This window comes from Thunnus maccoyii, chromosome 8 (genome assembly GCF_910596095.1).
Source record: "Thunnus maccoyii chromosome 8, fThuMac1.1, whole genome shotgun sequence".
Taxonomy (NCBI): domain Eukaryota; kingdom Metazoa; phylum Chordata; class Actinopteri; order Scombriformes; family Scombridae; genus Thunnus; species Thunnus maccoyii.
This window is the reverse complement of record NC_056540.1, coordinates 12739655-12760963: the sequence shown is the minus strand read 5'-3', so window position 1 is coordinate 12760963 and position 21309 is coordinate 12739655. Positions and strand designations below refer to the sequence as shown.

The window sequence follows — 21309 nt, the reverse complement described above, 5'->3', positions numbered from 1 at the left end:
AAAAACCAGTAAGGAATTCAGCAGGGATTTGTATGCAATCTCCTCAAGCCGTAAATTATACTTTCCGATTTTTTTATAGCAATCTATATTCCCCTGAAAATGACCCCAACCCTTTTCACTGTTTTACAAAAGCTCGGTTTTGGAGAGTCATTCATTCACTGGATAAAAACACTATGTAATAAACCCACGGCCACTGTCACCACTAATGGGATCACATCACAAAGGTTCACACTGCATAGGGGCACCAGACAGAGATGCCCACTCTCTCCCCTGCTTTTTGCTATTTCGTCGAACCCCTTGCTTGTGCCATCTGAAAAAACCATAAAATGAAATGAATTCAGGTTGCAAACGTAGAACAAAAAATTAATTTATATGCTGATAATATCTTACTCTATCTTTAAGATCCGCAAAACTCACTGCAGAAAGTAATCAATCTCATTAACAACTTCTCACAAATCACAGACTACACCATAAACTAGTCCAAATCAACTATTCTTCCTATCTCAGTGAACTCATGCCACCCTGCAACTCAAGACACACATCATTCTTTCACCTTTGGTAATATAAGATATCTGCATATTAACATCTCCACCAGGCTGTCAGAGTTAACTCAGCTCTATTTCACCCCACTATTAGAAAAATCAGCAATGATCTAAAGCGGTGGTCTAACCTTCCCATCTCTCTAAAAGGATGAATAGCAACCATTAAGATGAAAGTTCTACCTCAGCAAAATTACCTCTTTTCAATGATTCCCATAATACCTACAGCCAAATGGTTCCAGTTACTGAATTCTGTCATATCACACTTCTACTGGAAAAATAAAAAAGAACAAAATCAGTACTTCCCACTTTACAGAAAAATAAACTCAGGGGGGCCAATTTTCTTCACTACTATCTGGAAAACCAATTACAGTATCTCATTAAATGGATCCACTCTAACCTGGCTCATATATCTTGGATTAAATTAGAAAAAGCATAATGCAACAACATAAAAATCTCTGATTTACCCTTCACTGGCTCAAACATCAAACATCACAATTACTTCAAAAACCCACTCATTTCCTCAGCCCTGACAGCCTGGTGGAAAACACTTGAAATTAGCAAAGCACAGTTGACTCCTCCTTCACTTCAACACATGGGAACAAAAAGGAATCACACATCTCCACCATCTATTTGAAGACAACTCGTTTATCTCATTTAAAGACCTGATTCAGAGGTATGGGGTCGGAGGGGGAAACTTTCTCCAATACTTACAAATCAAGTCTGTCATTAAAAATAAAATCAACAGAAGAAATAATCCTCTCCAACCTCCCTTACCATCAGAACAGATTGTGAAATATTCTACATCCACCAAAATTCTTTCAAACTTATATAAATTAATCTCCAGTATAGATAACAGCATCCACCTGCCAACTGCTAAATGGGGAAGAGATTTATCTCTCCCCTCTGACACCCTGTGGACACAGGTCGACAGAAATTCATTTGAAATGACAAAGAATAGAAATCTACAACTAATCCAGTATAAAATCCTCCATAGAACACATGTCAGTCAAAGCAAAATGCATGAAATGGGTCTGTCCAACACAAATAAATGTTCACAGTGCACTCTAGGCACCACAGATGACTACATGCACTCCTTATAGCTCTGTCCACCTATATAACACTTTTGGTTTAAACTCTCCTAAGTCTTGGGTTGCAGCATTCCCCTCTCCCTCATTATGCATAGTTGGTGAGTTATCCTCAGTTGAACTTCCACCAAAACACACAGAATGCACACTGGTTGCCCTAGATATCACCAAGAAAGTCATCCTTACAAACTGGAAAACCACACAAACAGAAAACATCAATCACTGGTGAAATCTTCTCACAGAACATATATCAATGGAACAAATAACTGCTTCTCTAAGTCCGAATGTCACACTTTTTGAAAACTTGGACTCCATTTATCACAAATCTCAATCTTAATTTTGATTTTGCCTGTTAGCGAATGCCACTAAACCAGCCATATCTCCATACTCAGACTTACCAATACAGTACATACACACGCAGTCATATACACGTCATATACTCAACATTTCATTTTATCCCTGAACATCTCATTATTAACACTTTGCTCATTTACAAAACTAATTATCTATCTCCTCCTTCCTTTCTTAAGCCCTTTCTTTTATTTATTATATGTGTGCATCATTTGTCAATTAGCTCTATACTTACTCAAAGTATTGCTTTTTTGTTAGTTTGTTTTGTTTTTATTTATATCTGTCTTTATTATAATTACTTTAGTATAAAATGTGTTCCTATTATTGCTGTTATATTATTACTACCTGTTATTATGATGATGATTTATTGTCATTATTACTTATCGTTATCATTATTATAGAAATAATTATCATAAAAGCCATTACACAGGCCATTATTGACAGGAGAAAAAATATTAATATTACTATTATATAGACTAGTATTGTTAACATATCTACATAAGTTTATAGAATAATGATTATGATGTTGATTACTGTGGATAATTTAGGTAATAATGGACTATTAAGTATTGCATAGATCATTATTTAGATGAAAAAGATGATGAAACTATTATTATTATGTCACACATATTAATAGGATGATGATGGCAACAATGTTATTTATCAATATGATTATTAGAATTTGATGGTTATTATTATTACTATTATGATAATAATATTCATTTTAATATCATAGGTAACAGGAGGAACTTCAGTCTCTTAGGATGTTCAGTTACTGATCTTACTTAACTATTTTCATATCTACCATTACCACTTCCTCACTCAACAACCCACTCTGCTCACCCACGTTTTCTTTTTTCTATTCCCTTTTTTTTTTTTTTTTTACCTTTTATTATTTATCTAAAATGTATTTTTATTAACTTGTTTGCATACTCTATTATCTATTTTTTGTTATGTTTTATTCTGTTATGTTTTATTCATTACTTCATTCCAACCACATCTGAATGATGGGACCACCTCGGTCTTGGCCCTGGTGACTGGTTTGGCAAAGCTTGGAGTCAGAGGACCTGATCCCTGCTAAGCCCCTCTCCAAATAGAAAGCTGCTCCTCAGACCCAGTTGAACAGACCCCTCCTGTAGGGGCAAAGACTGTTCTAAAGGGGATCTTACCTGCAACAGGCCAGCCACCTCCTACAGGCCTGGTGGCGGCCTAAAGCAGATGAAAGGAAAGAAAGCAAGGAAGAGGAGAAAGGGAAAAGAGCTAAAAATTAAGAATAAAAAAAGGATAACACAAGCAAACAAACAAAAATAAAAAGAAAGTCCTCAGAGCCCAACCAGAGATGCCCTCCAAGAGAATTCTAGCTTTGTTATTTTTTCTATATTCTTTCTTCCTTTGATTAATAATGTCTCCCCCTTTTGCTCTCTCCTCTCTATATCTTTCACACAGAAAACCCACCCACCCACACATATACAGACACACACATACAGCACCTACCTACACACATACATACTACAGTAAGAAAATCAAGCCAAACATTATGCTTTTGTTTGCTTTTTTTGTTGTTCCTATTGTTGCTGCTGTTTTTATTTTCCTTTTTATTTTGTTTTGGTTATATATATATACACATACATATAAATATCACTAGAAAAAGCATTTATGAGGTTGAATCCATTGATCGGCTAAAGCACAAAATGGACTCTGGTCCAAGGAAGGTGACTGGCAGATGTTAATCTATGCAGACTAGCATGCAATAACAACATACACATTATCTATCTAACACTATTTATTCTTTTTACTTGCTGGTAGAGATTAAAAGGGGCTGTCAGATTACATTTCGCTCAAAGGATTTTGTCCATTTTCAATTCTGAAGTCTAAATCAGGAAACAAACTTTTCTGCTGACTTTAGGAGAAACAGGAGCAAAAGTAATCCATTTCTGGACAGACTATTTACCACTACCAGATTCCATCTCTTAATTTCCATACAAATGTAAAACTAGGCAGGCATGGAATCTTCTGTGAATCTTAAATGAATCCAATTGTTCCCACACAGTTCAGGGTTTGCCGGAGGAGATGAACGTCGCACAAATCAGCAATTTCAAAATAAAAGCCCTCAGTGATTCTAATCTGATTGACAGCACATTGTTTCCCCCTCTCACTGAAGAGTTAGCATAATTTCTCATTTCCTTGCACCTCAGAAATGAAAATAGGAAATGTGCAGTTTTTATTTTAGACAGATCACTACAGATACTTACATATATGAAGCTTAAATCCCCAGAGTTTGCCCCTGAGTGAGTAATTGTATTTGAAACGTTCTTAGACATGTTATTATGTCTTTCATGCAGCACAGGAATCAGTGATTGCACTGCAGTAAACAAACAGATATTTGCAGCCCTGAAACAAATACCCAACCTATCATTTTAACCCATATGCATGGCATGTCAAACACCCAATGTGATTACTGAGTGCAAAATGGCATTTTTACCTTTACCAGCCTTATTCTCCACAGTTTTCTAAACCAACAGAGAGCATTTTGACCCAGTTAATCTGCATGACATCTCTTAATGTGAGAAGCTTTTATTGCTGGGAAGACTGCCATGCTATCCAGCTGGCTTGTGGTTGTTGAGGTTCTGAGCATATGCCTCAGGAAAATGAACAATGCATCCATGTTATTCAGACCTTCATCCTGTAACTTTTGCTTCAGGTACAGGAGATGTGAGGAGGTGCAGTACATGAGAAGCTGCTGCTGCTGCGCTCATGTAAAAATGATGATACTTCAGAAAAGCTTCAGATGTTTTCACTTCACTTTTTTTTTTGTTTTTTGTTGTTTTTTTTTTAGTCAGGGGAAATTTTGGCTTTTGTCCAGATGAAAACTCCCAACTCCATTTTGACAATTTTAACTGCACATATGCTCCCTCTGTATTGTTATTATCCTCCTACATTGTGTTGACTCAGGCCTTGTGGTCCTGTGCTCTTAAACAGCTCTGCGACCCAGAAGCCACAAAGGGACTACACGTGTACTCATACATGCCCTCAACATATCATCTGAACCCACTGTTGTGCTACAAGTAACATTCATAAACTGTAGGCTTAACTCCTTGGAGATGTGACCTGATAACCATGTTGCCAGATAACCTTGAGGTCTGGCAGGCTGATGTCTCCAGGCAGTATGCCATTGCTCCTCTGGACAGATGACACACTGTGCATCGGTCTTCGCTCACTGTGCCGCTCGCCAAAAGGTCATTTGGTGGAGATGTGGCTATGCGCTGCAGTGGGGGAGACACACCAGGAGCTCTGACACACACGGCACAGCAGTCTCAGAGCATTTACGAGAACTGCTTCTCAAGAAAAAGGCTACTTGGCCATTCAGATGGAATGGGAAAGAAGGGAAATGCAGAAGCAGAGAAACGAAGGGAGTCGCAAAGTGGTTTTCTTGTTATAGCTGTTGTTGTGTCTTTGGTCTCTATGCTTGCTTTGTTGGCTGTCTGCAGCCGGTTCATAGAGATAAGGTTATACAGAGAAATGGCTCACAGTGAAAAAAATATATGACAAATGTTTACTTTGCCTACTGCTGTTCAGACAATTTGCATAATACCCAATCACATATTAATCGCCATATAAAATCTGTATATGTCTGAATGTGTGCCAGAATTTGCTGTTGCTGCAAGTTTTTTTTTTCTTTTTCATTTTCTGTATCAGTTAACCACATGATGAATGATGAAAAATGAATAGAGTTGTGGAAAAGAAGCTTATTGTACACACAGTTTGCAATTGCATTGTCCGTGGCTTAATGAAATACCAGCACTGTGCTTGATTTTCATTAATAACCTTCATGTTCATTCTTGTCCGTTACATTGGAGAAGAGTTAAGCCATTTCTATTTCGTCTTGCGGTATGTGCAATCTATCCCCCCCAGAAATAGGACTACATTACTCATTCTGTGGTATATGATTTGACCATAGTGTTTCTGAGCGCTCTGTTAAATGAAAATATTTCACGTGTGAATTAATCATTAGAAGGACTCATTCTCCATTCTTCTGGTAGCATAATGATCTCTTTCTACCACTGGCCTGGATGAATCTTTCATTGTCTTTATCTTTAAATGAGTTGGCACAATCCTCCAAGGAGACACGGGCCGGGATGTGTTTCACCGCACTGTCAGAGTTAACATGTAGCTGAGCTAAATGCCATAGTTTAATTGATGCCAAGCGCAATAACATCACCCACTGATCTTTTAATAATATGGAGATACATTTCCTGTCCTTTCACTTCATTATGATATTGGCTTCCCAACATGCAAATGTAAATTCACACACACACACACACTGGCACACAAAGTCTAGACTCTCGACAATATTTTAGTGGGCCTGCAGACTTTGGAATGCTATTTTAGATTGTAATGAGATGGCCTTTAACCTTTGAATTCAAGTAAAAACCTCTCTAGAATAAATTAGCAGCCACTCAGTTCTTGCATAACTGTTACTGTGTGTCAGTCTCTTTTGTGTCTAATCCTCTCAGTCACTCTCTCTATATCTGTCTCTCTAGGTTTCTCTATACTGCAGGCCATCATGGAGGCAGCAGTAGCTAACAACTGGCAGGTGACTGCTCGCTCTGTTAGCAGCACAACAGATGCAGCAGAGTTCAAGCGCATCATTGAGGAGATGGACAGGAGGCAGGAGAAGCGCTATGTGATTGACTGCGAGGTGGACAGGATCAACACCATATTAGAACAGGTGAGCCTCAGAGTCACTGTACATGTGGTAACACACTTGTAGATTACTTAACCAAACATTTACACTGTCTATCCAGCCCTCTGCTTTAGTCACATAATTGCCAAGCAAATTTAATTTACAAAATAACAAATATTAAAAGGCCACTCCACCAATTCTACATGCCAAAGTCAATTTACTAATCATGTTGAGCACTACTCAGCCTGTGAAAACAGTTGTAATGTCCTCTGTGTCACTGGAGGAGCTTTGACAAAAAAAAATTACTCAAGTAGCATCACTTGAGTGAGCTTGGGTTAGACTTTGAGACCACAATTTTTATAAGAAACAGGGAACGTGGAGTACAGTATGAAGACATGAGCATTATGGGACATGAAGGATCCATGTTTTTGGAGCTTTTGGAGCCATAGTAGGGACTAAAAGCAGCATCAGTTTTGACCATTTTTAAAGCTGCTCTAATCAATATTTTTATATTAACAATGGATCAAATGACTACAAGTAATGTGAAAAGGGTTGATTGTAGGAACAAGCCCACAGAAAATTATTACGCAACTCTGCAGTTCCGCTCAGCTCTACAGAGCATTTTAGCTTCCTTCAACTCATTGTTTTGGTTTTCTGGTTTGCAACTTGACTTTTTTGGCTCACTCTTACCACTCTCACTGTTGTTTTCAGCAGCAGCAGGCAGCTGTTTTCAGAGAAAACACTTTAAACACCCACTGTACATTACATGTCCAGCACCAAACTGCACACTGACAAAGTTAGCAAATAGCTAGTAGCCATAATGGGGTATTTATCTGCTAACATGCCAAACAGAGCTGCCAAGTTTCACACTTTGACCATGAGACTCACGCAATTGACACAGATCTCACAACCTCACGCAGACACATGCCTGTCTCTCATGCTAATTTTTTGTCTTCACTTCCTCTGCTGTAAAATTTGTGATTTTTAAGCAAAGAAACAGCAGGTTTTTCTTTTGCTTTTTTCCCCAAGTTCAGACAGGGTGAGGCATAGAGCATAACAAGGTTAAAGCAACACTTTTCACAGATTGTCCGTGAACGCAGCAATCATCATCTATTTAAACTGAAAGCATGCAACAACAAATTATTGCAATGTGCATTCTGGTGGAGCTGATCATTTAATCAGATATTACTTCTATTTGGATAGAGAGGGGAGTATTGGATAACGGGAGTGACTTGGTGAGGAACATAGATCTTTCTTACCCTATGTTTTGAAGAAAAATATGTGTAATATCTGGAGTGTAATATAGTAATAAATAGTATAGTAATAATGCTCATGATAATGTTCTCCGCGGGAACAAACCTCACTTCAAGCTGGAGCCAAAACCTCAAGCCAGATGATGTGCCAGGAGATGGTGGAGACCAAAACAGACCCTAAAAGGAGAGTGAATATAGGACGTACATTTGTCAAGTCAATTGAAATCCAAATTCAAATGAATGCTAATGCTGCTCCGTGTCTGCTAGATGTGTGCACGCGCAACTGTTTGCTAACATGTTGGACATATCAGCTTTATAATGTAATAATGTGTCGGTGTTGTGTTTACAGCATGTTCTACTGTCACCAGGTGGCCAAAAAAACAGCTCATGCAGGATTAAATATGTCTTGTGAGTCCCTTAGCATCATTGAATTTCTGGAGTGCACCTTTAATTTTAGGAACAATTTCCTAAAATTATAATTATATCTATAATTAACTGTCTTAGGATGTTAGTATACTGTGAACTAAGATCTTCTGTACGTTTTTGCACTACTGCTTGTTTTATATGTACATTTTTACAAGTGGTTATGAGTCAGTTTGTGCAGCCTCCTGAAGGCTTAACAGTATGTTCAATTGCAAGGGAGGAACAGCAGTAATCCCACCTGTTTGAAGGGTTCAGTTTGAGACTGTTTGGTTGCCGAGTTTGAGGCCAACTTGTTTTAAAATCAGTGTGTCGAAGCTGCCCGAGAGCCTGAGGTTGAGAGGTCTGAGGGTGAGCAGCCATTTGGAGAGACCACTGATGATGCAGCCTTTTTAATCCTCTTCTAACAACCCCAAACCCCTCCATTCCTCTATCACGTCCACTGCCTGAGGAGGAAATGAAAGGTCCACCAGTCCTTGTAGTAGGGGAAACACAATTACCATGAATAGATGAGTGGCTATTATGCCATGCATCTACTCTGTTCGCCTGCTCCGCACTGCTCCGCACTGCTCCGCACTGCCCTACACCCCTCTGCTTGCTGCTGCTGCTGCCTGCTTATAAGGCAATCAGCTACCGAATTGGATTCTGCTCGTTAACATTCATTTAGATATTGGCTTCTCTCTGCCTAACAATATCCCCTCAACGACTGTTAGTTTCACTTGTTTTTTATGAATCTAATTTGATCCCAGAGTCATAGTTTAAAGCAGAATTGCTTTTAGTATTAATTTGCTGTGTCTAATTTAATTCTTGTGCTGCAAATTTTCTCCCTTTACAATTCAGGGACTATACTGAAATCTATTTCCTTTTTGTGCAAAGAATATGCATCAGCTTTTAAGAAAAGCTTAGAATATTCATTACAAATCACGTGAGACATATTAATGGGTGCGTCTTTAATTATTTTCTTCCCCTTGCAAACAATAATAAGGATATAGGCAATAATCTGTTTGATGTTCTCCTGTTCCTGTCTTTTTTCCTATTAAGATTTTTATTTTTTTACTTCTAGAGGGATCTCTTTCTACTCCTCCACCTTCACCATCATACATTTCTGTTTCTGTTTAAAGTTTGTTTTAGCTCAGAAGGGGAAAATAAAGCTTTAATAACCGCTAACCTTCAAAGCAGCAGTGTGCTCAATTTTACCCCTTGTTTCAGTGACAACCTCAGCGTGGGGCTTTTTTTTTTGTTGAAGCTAATTGAAATAATCTGGCTAGCTCTGCCAATATGGATGAGTCACAGACATTCAGGGAAGCTGCTGGACTTCACTCTGCAGCTGCCCCCTATTGGGGCATACCATTATACACTGAAAGAGGGATGGACTGTCTCCCATGAGGGCAATCACACCAAAAATGGCACCCAGTGGTAGTTATGTGGAAACCTGCTGCGTCTACCTGCTGATATACTTCCATTAAACAAAAAAAAAAAAAGAAAGAAACTCTACTCTGTAGACAGATAGAGTTTTGTCTCTGGAGGATAGCAGTTTGAACTGGAACCTGTGTGCCGAGGCCAGTGTCTGTGTGTCGCAATGTCGACATGTCACTTCAATCCGTCAAGGTCGCTGCCTGTTGAGAGAGGATCATGAGGCAGGACAGATCCAGCTAGCTGATTGCTGGGGGAAATGGGAATCAGCTCAGTGGCTTAGTTTTATGATTTCAGTCTGAGTAATTCCACCATAGAATGAATGTCTTTATACCAGCCAATGAAGTTCATAGAGTGTAGAGTTATCTTGAATAGGCAAGTGTCGAGCCTCCACAATTTGGTACAATTGTTGAACACAAAGAAAACCCTCCGTGCTGTTCTTCATTAGCACCACTTTTGAACCAGTCACTGCTGCTAATGCTTTGATCCGTCCGGGCTTTTGTTGCTCTACTGGTTCACTGCACTGTTGTATTTCAGTGTTTCAGTAATATTCCTGAATGGGTAAAGAGTCATCCACTGGTAGTAGCCTACATTTATTCATCAATCGCACCATATTATGATACGATTTAGTGGTAGTTCCATCTTATGCTACTTAATACTTCTACTCCAATAAAGAGAAAATATTATGTTTAAAGCTACATTTAGAGCTGTAATACCACATTTCTGTGCATATTAAGATTTTTTTTATTCAAAACATACTTTATGAACTATGAATCTACTCAATATATAAAGCAATTAAAATTAGCTCAACTTCGACGGGCTACAGAACTGAAATCCTGCTTACATGTTAATGCAACAATGATGATAATATAATAATTCAGCAATATACAGAGAGGGGTCATTCTGTATATTGAGTACTTTTAGATTTGATACTTTTCTATTAAAACATCTCTATTATACATTATTATATTATTATTAAATTATGAAATATTTTATACTGTGTTATTATTGCTTTTACTTAAAGGGATCTGAGTACTTCTCTACCACTGGACACATTTCAACAAGGGCTGCAACTCATTGTTATTTTCATTATCATTTGAACTGAAAGTCATTTTTTCCAAATACCTAATTAATCATTTTGTCTATGAAAAGTCCAGAAAACAGTGAAAATACGTTCAAACAATCCGAAATCCAAAGATATGGAATATCTATAATATATTTAAATGATATAAAACACAGAAGAACTGAAAATAGTGACATTTAAGAAGCTGGAAGAAGCAAATATTTGGCTTTTTGTTCTTGACTAAACAACCAAAATGACTGCTAAATGATTAGAATTAATCTTTTTGTTGTTGTTGTTGTTCTTTTGGTGATCTAACTGATTAATCACTTGTTTCAGCTCTGGCCCTACCCTGTGCTCAGGTGTGGGACAACAATTCATTTAAATTGATGAGGGGTTCATCATACAAACACAATAATACTGGATGTGCCCATTCCTTAGTTGTGAGCACACTCAGTTGAATGTCACTTTTATTAGCTCCATTTATCACTTGACATGATGTAGAAACACGGTAGGAGAAGTATTTGCATACTGCTGCATCAGGCACAGTTGTGTTTGCTCGTATAAGAGCAGAGTGAGTCTCCCACCAAATTTGTTCTGGGATGCTGAGGAGAATGCTACACCCGGGCCATTATCATTTTATGCTGTAACAACCACTCAGGATTTATCACCCATAGGACTTTTCCATCAATACACTGCACTGCAGATAAATTAACCCAATGGCAGTCCTTCCCTTACGACAAAAATGGGAGAGCCTCTGCCAGCTCTGCTCTCTGAATCATATCCAATGAATGTGTTTCATTCAACCATCTAGTTTAACGGTATTACATCTTTAAAAAAAAAAATGTTTGTGGCAATTAAAGAATGGCAGTTTAGACAAGAACTATGATTGCATATAAGTTAATCATCCTTGTATTGCTACCACTTGTCATAACAATGATTTTTTGGAATGAATATACGTGTACCTCTCTGCCTCTGAGCGTATATGGCTGCATGTGAGTTACACCGTATACTGTATGTGCTCACGCCTAATCTGATCCATCTATGAGATTGCACATATAGCCTCATCTCGGCCTTTATGCTTCTTCCTGGCCCACTTCCCTCCTGGGAATTCTGTGCTGGAGTCTGCTCAGAGGCAACAACCTGCTCATCACTAGTGTAAAGAGAGGCAGGCAAAAAAAAAAAAAAAGAACAGTGTCTGGGACAGGCCCAGGGCATGCAAGCTGTTCAAAGACAGGCAGGCAGTAAGCACTCTACCAGACGCAAAGTGCATTTTCATGCAGAAAAAAACAATAAGAAGTGAAAAGGATTCATAGAAAAAGAAAAAAGAAATGAGAGGTGCATCTGGAGATTTGTTAGAACAACATTCTGCCGCCTGTGGAGGCATGAGGGGTGGCAATATTGTCTTCCCATGGAGAATTGGAGATCCTCCATATCCCTCTTTCTGCTCTTGGATGAAGAAAAAAATCCACAGTTGGATGCATTATAGAATCAGAAATCTTTGTGTTTTCAAATTCAAGGAAAGGAAAAGAAATCTAACCATGACAGATAAGAGGTTGTGGGAGAGAGACTGGATAATAGATTGCAAGCAGCAGATAGAAAAATGTCCGCAGTAAAAAGGTCCTCAATCAATGTTGAATGAAAATCAGGAGCAACATCGGCATTCTGTAAACCAGGGGATGACATTTGTATGCTCATGTTACATATTGGCAAGCATAGATATAACTAGAGGTATTACAAACTAAAATAACATCAAGATAAAAAATGAAAATGTACTCTGGCACTCTTTGATTTTCTTAAGATACATCATAAAATCTGCCACATAAACCCTCTCAGGCACTCAAAGCGCCTTGATTACTTTGACTCTGTTTTCTAGTAACACTTCCTGGCATGTCTCTCAATTTGTTCTGAAACATAGAGGAGTAAAGTGGGAAGAAAGTCAGCTAAGGTCTGATATGAAGGGTGCCCCTGATCTCAACATTACAGTAGCTTATTGTCCCCGGGCTGCTGAAAGGAGGGGTTGACAGAAATATAGCTGAATCCTTTCTGCTCGATGTAAAGCCGGGGATACGTTGTGCTTCCAAATCCTTGGCACCAACCTTGGATGTTGAGGGCCATTTACTTACTGCGATTATAGAATTAAATGGGATTAAAGTGTTATCATTAAAGAGAAAGTGACCTGTTGACTCCGCGACTGAATGTGAGGCTGGGACCGGTGTGCTGCCACTGTGATGATTTGCACACGTATCAAGGATACAGTCCTACAATACTACAGTCTATAAACCAGAGAAACTTATTTCCCTTATCAATCAAGGCAAAATTACTCCGGTCATTTTCAGTGAAATCAGAGCATATTACTGTTTTGAAAGCCAGAATTTGGCACATATACACGAGGGTGTCTCAGCCACAGTGTCAGTGATTCCTTCCTCCCGAGGTGTCAAGTCTCAAATAGTTCCCGTATCTCATAGCAATGATAGACATAATCATCTGAATATGAGTCAGGTGTTTCTAAAATGTTCTACATTTGGGGGAAGGCCAGCTCTTGTGCTATCTTCAGGGGGCATATATCGCGGCTGCCAAGAAAAGCATCTCAGCCACAGCCACTACTGGCTGTTAATTAGAGAGTGCTCCACCAAGAGCACTTCTACCAAGAGCCTTGAAGCAGAAATGGCAACCAAAGTCTCTCTGTATCAGAGCATACAGCACTCAAATTCATCTGTCCCATCGTGTGTGAAGTCGAGCATTGTGATATCTCTGCAGTGGAGTGCACCATTGTGACAATGACCCCCGTAAAAGATTAAATGTCCAGGCACTACAACCTCCCTATGCCCAATTATCCCCCATAAATTCAAGGGCAGGATCAATGCTGTTAGCAAGTTTCTCATTTTTACATTTTATTAGCTGTATCAACATTTATTTTGTGGGTTACACGAACTACAAAATGAAACTGTTGGCTGTTACCTACTGAAGTAAATGTCCATTGCAAACCAATATCTGTACAGCTAGTCAAAGATGGTTTGTTAGAAAGAAAAGCCTGTATTGTTTTAATATTTTAAAGAGTTGGCAAGGAGTCTGTCAGTCAATAAGCAAACTTGTGTCAGCTTACTGTGCACATCATTTTCGTTATAGCTAGACAGCAGTCGAGTATTGCCCAACAGCTAACACTAGCAGATAGTAGATAATAGTTGGTATCCCTCGGTTACATTATTAAAAAGATCACGTCGATATCCCAATCACCTTAATCAGGATCACTGACAGTCATAGCTGAGCAGCAGCTTGTCTTGTCTGTGAAAAATAGAAGAAACTAAAACAAAAAGAAACTATAACGTTAGCTAACGTTGGCTCAGCAGCAGGATCAATTTACATCAATGTTGACAACAACATAGCAGCTACCACTTATAATTCTGCTTTTGAATGTAATGATGTAATGATTAGAATAAGAATTTTTAGGTTTCTTCTAGAATTCTCTATTGTTGATTTCAAGCAAAATACTGATTAAAATATTCATCGGTGGCACAGGTAATACCTGGGTGTACAAAGGGTGTGCTAACCCAATCACCCTATTTTTTTATCTATATGATTTTATAATTAGCTAAAAATTCTCATTTGTTTAATTTGTTTATTGTCCCCCTTGGATGGGGTTTTCAAGATATGAACCCTTACAGAAAAGTACCACTGGGCCCAATAGATCCCTTCCTAGACCATCATGGCCCAAAAACTGAATATCAATTAGTGCTGAAATAATTAGTTGACTAATGGAATAGTCAATTGACAGAAATTATCATAAACAGTTTTGAAAAATTGATTAACTGTTAAAATCATTTATCAAGGAAAAATTCAGTCATTTTTCCTCTATTCCTCTATTTTCAGCCTCTTCAATGTGAAGACTTTCTTTTTTACATCATAATAAACTTAATATCTTTGGGGTATGGAGTGTCTGTTGGACAAAATTATGAAGGTTATTGTTTGTTTGTTTGTTTGTTTGTTTGTTTTTTCAAATCTTTGATATTTCATACACTATAGGATTAATCCATTAATTGCAAAAATAACAAACCAATAAACTGATAATGAAAATATTCATTACATGTAGCCCTAATGCCAAAAACCACACCTCAGTTAGGATTTTGTGTGTTTTGGACTCCGTGGTTTTTAGTAGTTCAGGAAGAGGCTAAAAATAATTGCATCATTATTTGCTGGTCTTTTATATGCCTCAGTGAATGGTATGATATTTACAAACTATAGGGAACCTATCATTTTCAGTCTGCCTCTCCCTGTGTTGTGGCAAACTCTGCAGTGGAAAGGTCAAACTAGGAGGAAAACGGTCTGGTGTTCATTGAAAATGTGGCTGTAGATTTACATTTAGGGCTGTCTGTCTGGCGGGCTGAGGCACAACCAGTGTGGATGACGGTGAAGTCAAGGTCATCCTGGTTGTCTGTCCCCATCAGGCTTTAAAGAAAACTCCAGTCTGCAAAATAGAGGCTTTCCTTCAGCAGCAGAACAAAAGGTGGTGGAGCCAGCTAATGGATCGATGAGGGTACACTGTATGAAAAAGAAGAATCATATTATTGAAGGGCTAGACAAACTAAATACATTTCTTCTCTTCAGTGTCATTGGGAAACAGAATAATTGGTTAGTGTTTGTGTTTTTATGTATGTACTCTAATAGGGATTTATAGCAACAGGAATCAATTCAAGGAGAATGGGATGCCAAAAATACAGGTTGATGGAAATTCAATGTGTTGAAAGCTAATGCAAAATTAGCTTTCAGTCTGTGCTTTTGGTACAACTATCCATTTTAAGCCAAAAATGATGAGCAAAATTATATTAGCATTGTTAAAGGAATTCTTCAAGATGGTGGAAAATTCACTTATTTGCTTTCTTGGAGTGAGATTAGAAGATTGAAACCACTCTCATATATGAGCGTGATTAGTGTAAAATTAGACTAGGCAGATAGATCAGCATAAAGGTGAAGATAGACAGATTAGCATGAAGGGAGGAAAGCTAGATTAGCTCTGTCCAAAGTGAAACAAAAAAAAACCCTACCAACATCTCTAAAACTCAGTAACACATTCTATCTCATTTGTTTAATCCATTCGCAAACAGAAACGACAATTTGTGTTTTAAGAGGGAATTACCTCTACTGAACTAGTACCATCTAGCTGTACAGATTCAACCAATATTTATCCACCGTATCTAGTAACCTGCACTAGCCGGAGACTGAAACCATTTTTCCTCACGAAACAGCTCCCTTTAACTCCCCCTAAAATCACAAGTTGTTGTTTTTATTTGTGTGTCGTGTGTCAAAACATGTTACAACATGTTAATTAGTGAGCTTTAAGGGTGAGGGTGCATAGATTTTTCAGACTGTTTCACCCACTTCAAGTCTTTACATTAAAGTAAGCTAACATTAATCATGTCCCAACTCCAGCTCCAGCTTTATCAATCACAATCTGGCAGTCAGACCACATTGTATATTTGCTTGAATTAATATATTCATATATAAGTATAAATTGATATCCTCGACAGAAAATTAATAACATTTAACCTTTTTAACCACCTTTGGAGGGCACCCATCATTTCCCACTGGAGGCAAATGTTTAGCCTTGATATTAATATTTCTGTTTGTTTGCAGATTGAACCAAATAAATGAGGTACAATGTTGTTAATTACTGAGCTTTAGAGGTGTTGGTAGGTGTATTTTTGTATTATAGACAGAACATTGCTGTTCCCCATGCTTCCAGTGCTAAGCTAAGCCCATCACGTCCCAAAGCTCTGTAGTTTTACATTAATCTTCTAATCTCTCCCACAAAAAAGGCAAATAATATTTAAGCACTTTAGACTCATTCATATACATAAATAAGCTAGAATGCTTTATATTTTTCTATTTTTAATCTGACTAAATGTTGTTTCTGATAATAGGATGTTTATTGCTCAAATAAAAAGAAATAAAAGAGAATGATTTTTCATCAACACCATTAAAAGATAGTTATCATTCCCCGCAGTATCTAAGGGTTTGTATGGACAGGGCAGTCAGCGGTGCATCACCACAAGTAACAATGAAATCTGCCTGTCTCTGGGTCTTGCCGTCTGCCTAATTAAGGAGGTTGAGGGGAGAGGTTGGTGTGTTCTGGCCGGAGGTTCTGTGTATCTCTGTGTCATCAGTGTCTTGCTGTGCTCCATCCCAAGGTTGCTGCTTGTAGCTGATGCCAGGCTGGCTGTGAGCTGCAGGGTGCAGACGGGGGGTGAGGCCTTTCTCTGCCCAGCTCCGGGGCAGGTGTGATGAGGCTTACGGCCAGAGTCAAGGTTAGCACATGGTGAAGGAGTGTGGAGCTGTGGGGTTTGTCCAAGAAAATGCAGCGGGGCTTACAGTCCGAAAGTCAGACTTGTGAACAATTACAGTGGAAGTAGCCATGATCTGTCAAGCTCTTATATCACTGCAGTAGCGATCTTCACAGAGCTTTCTGTCACTTAATCATTAGATACAGATTGATGGATTCTAAAAGCCAACTCCTGCTATTTCTGCATTATAATCAGCTCATTTTCTCTTTGTTTCTGTTTCACTTTCTTGGTTGCTTCCCTCTGTCTGACATCCTGCAGTGTTGGAAGTTTAAAGCCTTAATGATGTGGAAGTTGTCAGAGGATGCTGAGCAGCTTGATAGTGTGAGTGAAAGGCTTTGTGTGTTTGTGCTCCATCATGCGCAATCCTTTTGTAGAGAACACTACCAACTTTCTCCCCCTCCGTGGACAACCTTCAGATGTCCCTGAAAAAAGGAGAGAAGTGGTTTATTTAATTTGTGAAGGAGCTCTATCCAAGCAAGGATAGAACTCTAATTGTTTAGTGCTACTGTATACTTGTGCTCCCAGGTCAGCTTAAGTTCAACATGGCTAAATGAGATACTGTAATTGTAGCTGAAAAGGTTGAAACTGAAAACTTCCTTCAAAGATATATTTTTTTTCTTTTTTGCATTCTGAGATGTGAAGATACAAGTTTGCTTTTCATCACTCTCTACTACTCAGCGAGAATGTCGTAAATGATCCACAGAAACAAATATCTAACGTCCCCCAGCCTAACACGCACACACAAACAGATGATAAACTGACAGTTTGTTTTTGTGATAGAGCCAAAGCCAGAACATGTGCAAACATGCTGATTTTGCTGTAAACTTGTGTTGCTGTGTTTGTAGAACGCAGATGAAAACCGAGACATGGTTGACAGGTTTCTGCATGGCAGCCACTCAGAAGTCCATCCACAGCAGACTGGAAACTCATAAATAACAGACCTCACAAGGCCAAATTGAAAAGCATGTCCAGCATGTAATGCACAGAGAGCCAGGACAATTTAGAGTTTCACTATTGGATTTATCTGCAGGCCAGAACAAAAGGAAGAAGAAAATGTAGAATAAAAGGCAGCATATGGTTGGTACCTCAGTGATGGAAGGCTTAGAACACCACTTACTATTTTCAGACAGGCTGCGTGGGTTGAAACATGCTGTTATGCTCCAAAGGTGTGATATTTTCAAAGCAGAGCGAGATCTACATCTTACAGTCTCACTGTAAATTTCTTTGAAATATTTTTTTCCTGTTTCTACCTTCTGTACAACAGTTGCTGAGGACTCACATCCCTGCACCGCGAATGACTTCAAAGTGAGCAGAATATTCAGGGGTGTTCCACATTGTTTTCTGTTTCCCTCTCATTATCAGGTCCTCCTTAATGAACACTTCCTCTAACCACTCCCGCTCTCTTTTGTTATTCCATAGGCGACTTCACTTTGTTTCAACTTCAGTAGCATCCCGCGCTCGCAGGACGCCGCTGCATTTACAGAGATTGTTTTAGCCACTTATACGAGCCGCAGCTCTTAGCTCTCATCTCATGGCTGGTTTACTGTATCGATGTTTTTCTCCCATAGGTTGTGACCCTGGGGAAGAACAGTCGTGGTTACCACTACATTCTGGCCAATCTTGTGAGTAATAACCGAACCGCTCCCCCGGGAGAGAGTGGAACCTGCTTTTGGCTGCACGTGATGGGACTAAGTCTCAGCCATGAACACAAATGTGCATGCACAATAAATTTATTATGTGCTTTTGTATGAAATCAGAAAAGAACAGGCCTGTATATGTGTTTTGTTTGCAAATGTAAGTCTTTTATTTCCCCCTCTCTATAGGGCTTGTTTTGTTTTTCATGTCTTATCAATCAAAATCTGGCAATCTGTCAGACTACATTGCATATATGCCTGTGAATTTACTCATATTAAAGTATAAATTAAAGTCATAAATAAATAGCTTTTAACCTTTTTAATCACTATTGGAGGACAGCCATCTTTCCCTCCACCCCACCCCGACTCTGGGGAGGGAAATGTTCATTTAGCCTTGATATTAGCATGAGAGCTTTTAGGTGGAGGCTGGCCCTGCTCTCACTTGATGATCCCCCGCTGCTGTTTCCCAGACTTTAGAAGATGTGATTATGCAGCAGGCAGACACATGTCCTTGCACGCCATGACACAATCCTGCACTTAAAAAACAGCAATTTGACCATAAAAAGAAATAACTCCATGGAATGGCTCTAGGTTGATGAAAATGAAATTTAAATGCAGCTGGAGCAACAGAGGTTTGTGAAATGCATTAGATTTTTTTTTTTTTTTTTACATGGAAAAGCTATCAGGATGAAAGTAGGTCAGCTGGTTCAAGTAAAATATTTTGTCTTCTGCATGATCTGACAAATTCCTCAGTATAAATTGGCAGGTTGTTTGTCTGTAAATGAAGTACACCACAAAGTGTGAAGAGAGATTGTTGCCTCAGTGTAATAGCAAACACATGTTGCTTTCTCATACAGCAAAGAGTTCTTAATAAAATGCACCTTGCACACGGCCAAAATACTGCTAATATTTTGTGGTGCTTAGCCCCAGGTCATACTAAAAAACCTCAAAGAAAAACAAGTTACATGAGTCTTCTCCTCCCCCACTTCCCCTTTGTCTCATCTCAGGGATTTTCTAATGTGAGCTTGGACAAAGTCTTCGCGGGTGGAGCCAACATTTCAGGGTTTCAGATAGTCAACCCTGAGAACCCGATTGTGCAGCAGTTTATGCAGCGCTGGGAGCGGCTAGATGAAAGAGAATTCCCAGAAGCCCGAAACACTCCGCTGAAGGTACTTTGCTTGCAAGGCCTTTCATTGTGCATGCAGAATACAACGATCACTCCCTCTGAAGTGCTCTTTATCGGTTCTTCCCCTCCTCTCATCCTCTGTTTGCCTTTGTCATTCTCTCATCCTCCCACCCCTCGCTTCCTCCTCTTTGCTTTGCATCCATCCCAGCGATCAATATATTGATAGGCAGTGCAAGGCAAGGTTATATCGTGGCTTCAATTTACATCTAATTAAACAATGATCAAGAAAGAAATGGATTTTGAATGGCATTTAATTAGATTTTGTCATGGTGCAGTGGTCAACAAACAAGTCAGCCCAACCCTCACTGGTGAAAAGGTCAGGCTAAGTTGGAGGGAAAGTGCGTGGGAGATAAAATCACGCATTAATGCTTAGGTCTGCTTCTAACTCTGCACTAAAAGTTTTGAAAGAGGTCCTGACCATTAGACAAGTCCTGCCTTTTCTAATCAAATCTGTCTAATCAAACTATTTTTATCACAAGCAAAGTGACAGAGATTGCACCCATCCCACCCACACTGACCCGACCCCGAGGCACTGAGAATAATGAGCTGAAACTGCCCAAATTTTCACTGGGATTGTCTCTTTTTACTGCGAACAAAAACTTGCATGAACAGAATAATTTGAAAGATGATACAGTCATCATACAGTATAAATAAATTTAGCCTTAAAGAACCTGTAAAGGTTTTACTACAAAAACAGTAATATCCCTGCATATCTCTTTATCTCTCTCACCACATGTTTGTCTCACTGTGTGTTCTGGGTTTTTTTACATTATACAGTACACTTCAGCTCTGACCCACGATGCCATCCTGGTGATAGCAGAGGCCTTCAGGTACCTGCGGCGCCAACGTGTGGATGTTTCTCGCCGGGGCAGCGCCGGTGACTGTCTAGCCAATCCTGCTGTACCTTGGAGCCAAGGCATCGACATCGAGAGAGCTCTCAAAACGGTAGGGGTGTGAGGAGGGGAATGGAAAGAGAGAGGGAGAGAGAGGGAGAGAGAGAGAGAGAGAGAGAGAGAGAGTGGCAAGCTGATAAGTAAGAAAAGGCTAGAAGAAGTGAAGCAGAGATAGCGAGTGAGAGTGTGATAAAGATGGAAAGTGACAGAGAGAAACGAAGAGAGCGCAGAGCTGTTCTCCTCCCTCTGCCTCCAGATATCTTTGCACAGAGCTCACTCAAATCCAGGCCCTCATTACCATAAAACTACATCTTTTATTAAAGCGTATCCAGTTCATCATTTGATTAACAGACTGAGCGCACTCCAGTAGCTCCATGGACATGAGCACCTTAATACCAGCTATATACGGTATGCAAAGTGAATGCTATTACACATTTCCCCGTGTCTGTG

The 21309-nt window shown here is 39.1% G+C and overlaps 1 protein-coding gene across 2 annotated transcripts in view; it reads left to right on the top strand.

The window, feature by feature from the left end:
* gria3b (glutamate receptor, ionotropic, AMPA 3b) overlaps positions 1-21309 on the top strand; it is a 90183-nt gene that overhangs the window by 43069 nt on the left and 25805 nt on the right. For both annotated transcript variants that reach the window (XM_042418170.1, XM_042418171.1), the window contains exons 4-7: positions 6520-6707; positions 18715-18768; positions 19788-19949; positions 20744-20911. In XM_042418170.1, the coding sequence (XP_042274104.1) occupies positions 6520-6707; positions 18715-18768; positions 19788-19949; positions 20744-20911 (572 nt within the window). The remainder of the gene's footprint in view (positions 1-6519; positions 6708-18714; positions 18769-19787; positions 19950-20743; positions 20912-21309) is intronic.